We start from the raw sequence: 2,130 nt of genomic DNA on the forward strand, positions 1-2,130 counted from the left end.
TTCCATGAGACAGACTTCCAGTTCATCCAGGCATATGCCAGCTGTCTTATTCAGGAAATATCGGATTAATGCGATTACACATATAACTGGAATGTGTCCGAACCCGTAATGTTCTTGTTAAGTGCGGTCAGTGAGAGGTCAGGAGGTCAGAGATCCATTAGCGCGCCTGTAAACAACATTGAGGACTTACGGACGATGCACTGGTTTCCTCCGGTCAAGGTCTTCCATCCGGGACAGCAGTACGCATGATGACGGGATCCACACACATTCGGCCTGCGGGAAGAGTTCGGCAAAACTTAACCGAGCAAGGGCTCGAGTCCAAACTCTCCACACATGGATGAGGTTTTCTGAAGCTGTAAATACTAGAGTATGTTGTACAAGAAAACACTATTTCAGTGCTTCTCCATCTGTGTTACACATCATTATCTATCTATAAAATCATTCATATCTACCTAAATATCTCTCTTACAGATTGCATGGCTATAAAAACTTCAACTCTTAATTTCTCTTTATATTTACAGCTTTTTAAACTAGATTTTAAGTAAAAAATACATGAAAGAACTTGTAATGTAATTGCTATTTAGTTTATTTTTCTTGCATTTCCTTTTTTTTTATTGTTTATTGGGCAACACTTTACATTAGGGTTACCTCACGTTAACATGAACTAAACATTATTAATCTTAGTTAATGTTAAACTAACGTTGTGCTTGTTAACATTAGTTAATGCACTGTGAATTAACAATGAACAAAGATGAATAAATTCTGTAATAAATGTATTTTTTCTTAATGTTAGTTCATTCATCTATTAATGTAAGCTAATTATTAACGTCTATGGCTGTTTCTGCAATGCAACAAAATAATAAAAAACTGAATAAAAACGTTTTCATCACATTTCTGAACTGAATTGCAAGAAAAAAGTCTGAATGATGATATAACCCCGTTGTGAGAAAAAAGTCAGAAATGTGAGATATAGGTCATGATTATCTTTTTATTGTTTATTCTATTACATAAACAAAATAACTGTATGATTTAAACTCAGAATTATGAGAAAAAAAGTCTAAAATATGAGATTTAACCTTATTATTGTGAGAAAAATTCATGATTCTCTTTTGTATTGTTTATTCTGTGGCAGAAGAAAAGAATCTGATTTAAACTGAATTATGGGGGTAAAGAAATCAGATCGTTTCTTCTGTGATTGACTGTTCATTGCTTTGTTAGGATCATCTCTAAACCTTGAAAACAGCACACTCTCTCATTACCGGAGCCCGGGTCCCGGTGGGACGGTTTTACCGTGGTGTTTCGAGTGAATGTGTGGTTCTTCAGTGGTGCAGAGAGTCGTTACCCCTTCAGCACGTCCTGTCCGCCGCGTCGCTTCGCTCGGCTCGCTCTCGGCTGCTCCACGGCTCTGTCTGCGTCTGCGTCTGCGTCTGCGTCTGCGCCTGCGCCCAGCGTCTGCGCCGATACACACAGCGACACGAGCACGAGCAGCCGCCTCATTCTGCGCGCGCTCCCGCTGCACGACCAACAGCTCGCATTAATAGCAAAACTGACAAAAACACCAACTCGCAGAACAAGAGAGCAGCGCTGTGCGCGTCTGTGGAAAGCAAAGGAGAGCAGGACAGCAGAGAACCCTCAGGAGCGGAGGATGAAGCAAAACTGGGAAAGAAAGTTTCTGTACCTCCAGCAGATGATGAAGAAGATGAAGAAGAGGTCTCCTCCAGTAAGTGTGCACTGACGCAGACTCTAAAGTGCCTGGTAAAAGTTGTCAGAATGAGAAAAAGAGCTTAAGGCGGCTCAGAGGTGCAACCCAAAGCGCAGCGGATGCGTTACTGTATCAGCGCTCATTCCGCTGCGCCTCTCAAATCTCATCCAAAACACTCGCTCGCCTCTGATCTCGCGAGAACCTGCGCGAACTGAGCCGAGCGCCGAAATTAGCCCGAGATTAATAGATTTTAAACGCTTTTATAGAAAAGTAAAATGAACAACATTAATCCGTATGTGGAGCTTATAACATATTCAAGATACGCACAGATGTCACTATAACTTTAAGAGGAAATAAGTATAAATGCCACTGATATAATACTATGGTACTGTCACAGCACCTTAAAAGGAAGGCTTTGTGGTAAATTA

The 2,130-nt window shown here is 40.8% G+C and overlaps 1 protein-coding gene across 1 annotated transcript in view; it reads right to left on the minus strand.

The window, feature by feature from the left end:
• Positions 1 to 1,863, minus strand: part of LOC113061354 (fibrillin-1-like) — a 55,978-nt gene extending 54,115 nt beyond the window's left edge. The window contains exons 1-3 of the mRNA XM_026230395.1: positions 1,679 to 1,863; positions 1,343 to 1,513; positions 191 to 273 (exon numbers count right to left, since the gene is read on the minus strand). Of these exons, the coding sequence (XP_026086180.1) occupies positions 191 to 273; positions 1,343 to 1,497 (238 nt within the window). The 5' untranslated portion in view covers positions 1,498 to 1,513; positions 1,679 to 1,863. The remainder of the gene's footprint in view (positions 1 to 190; positions 274 to 1,342; positions 1,514 to 1,678) is intronic.
• Between the last annotated feature and the right edge of the window lie 267 nt (positions 1,864 to 2,130).

The sequence above is a fragment of the Carassius auratus genome, chromosome 43 (assembly GCF_003368295.1).
Source record: "Carassius auratus strain Wakin chromosome 43, ASM336829v1, whole genome shotgun sequence".
In the NCBI taxonomy this organism is placed as follows: domain Eukaryota; kingdom Metazoa; phylum Chordata; class Actinopteri; order Cypriniformes; family Cyprinidae; genus Carassius; species Carassius auratus.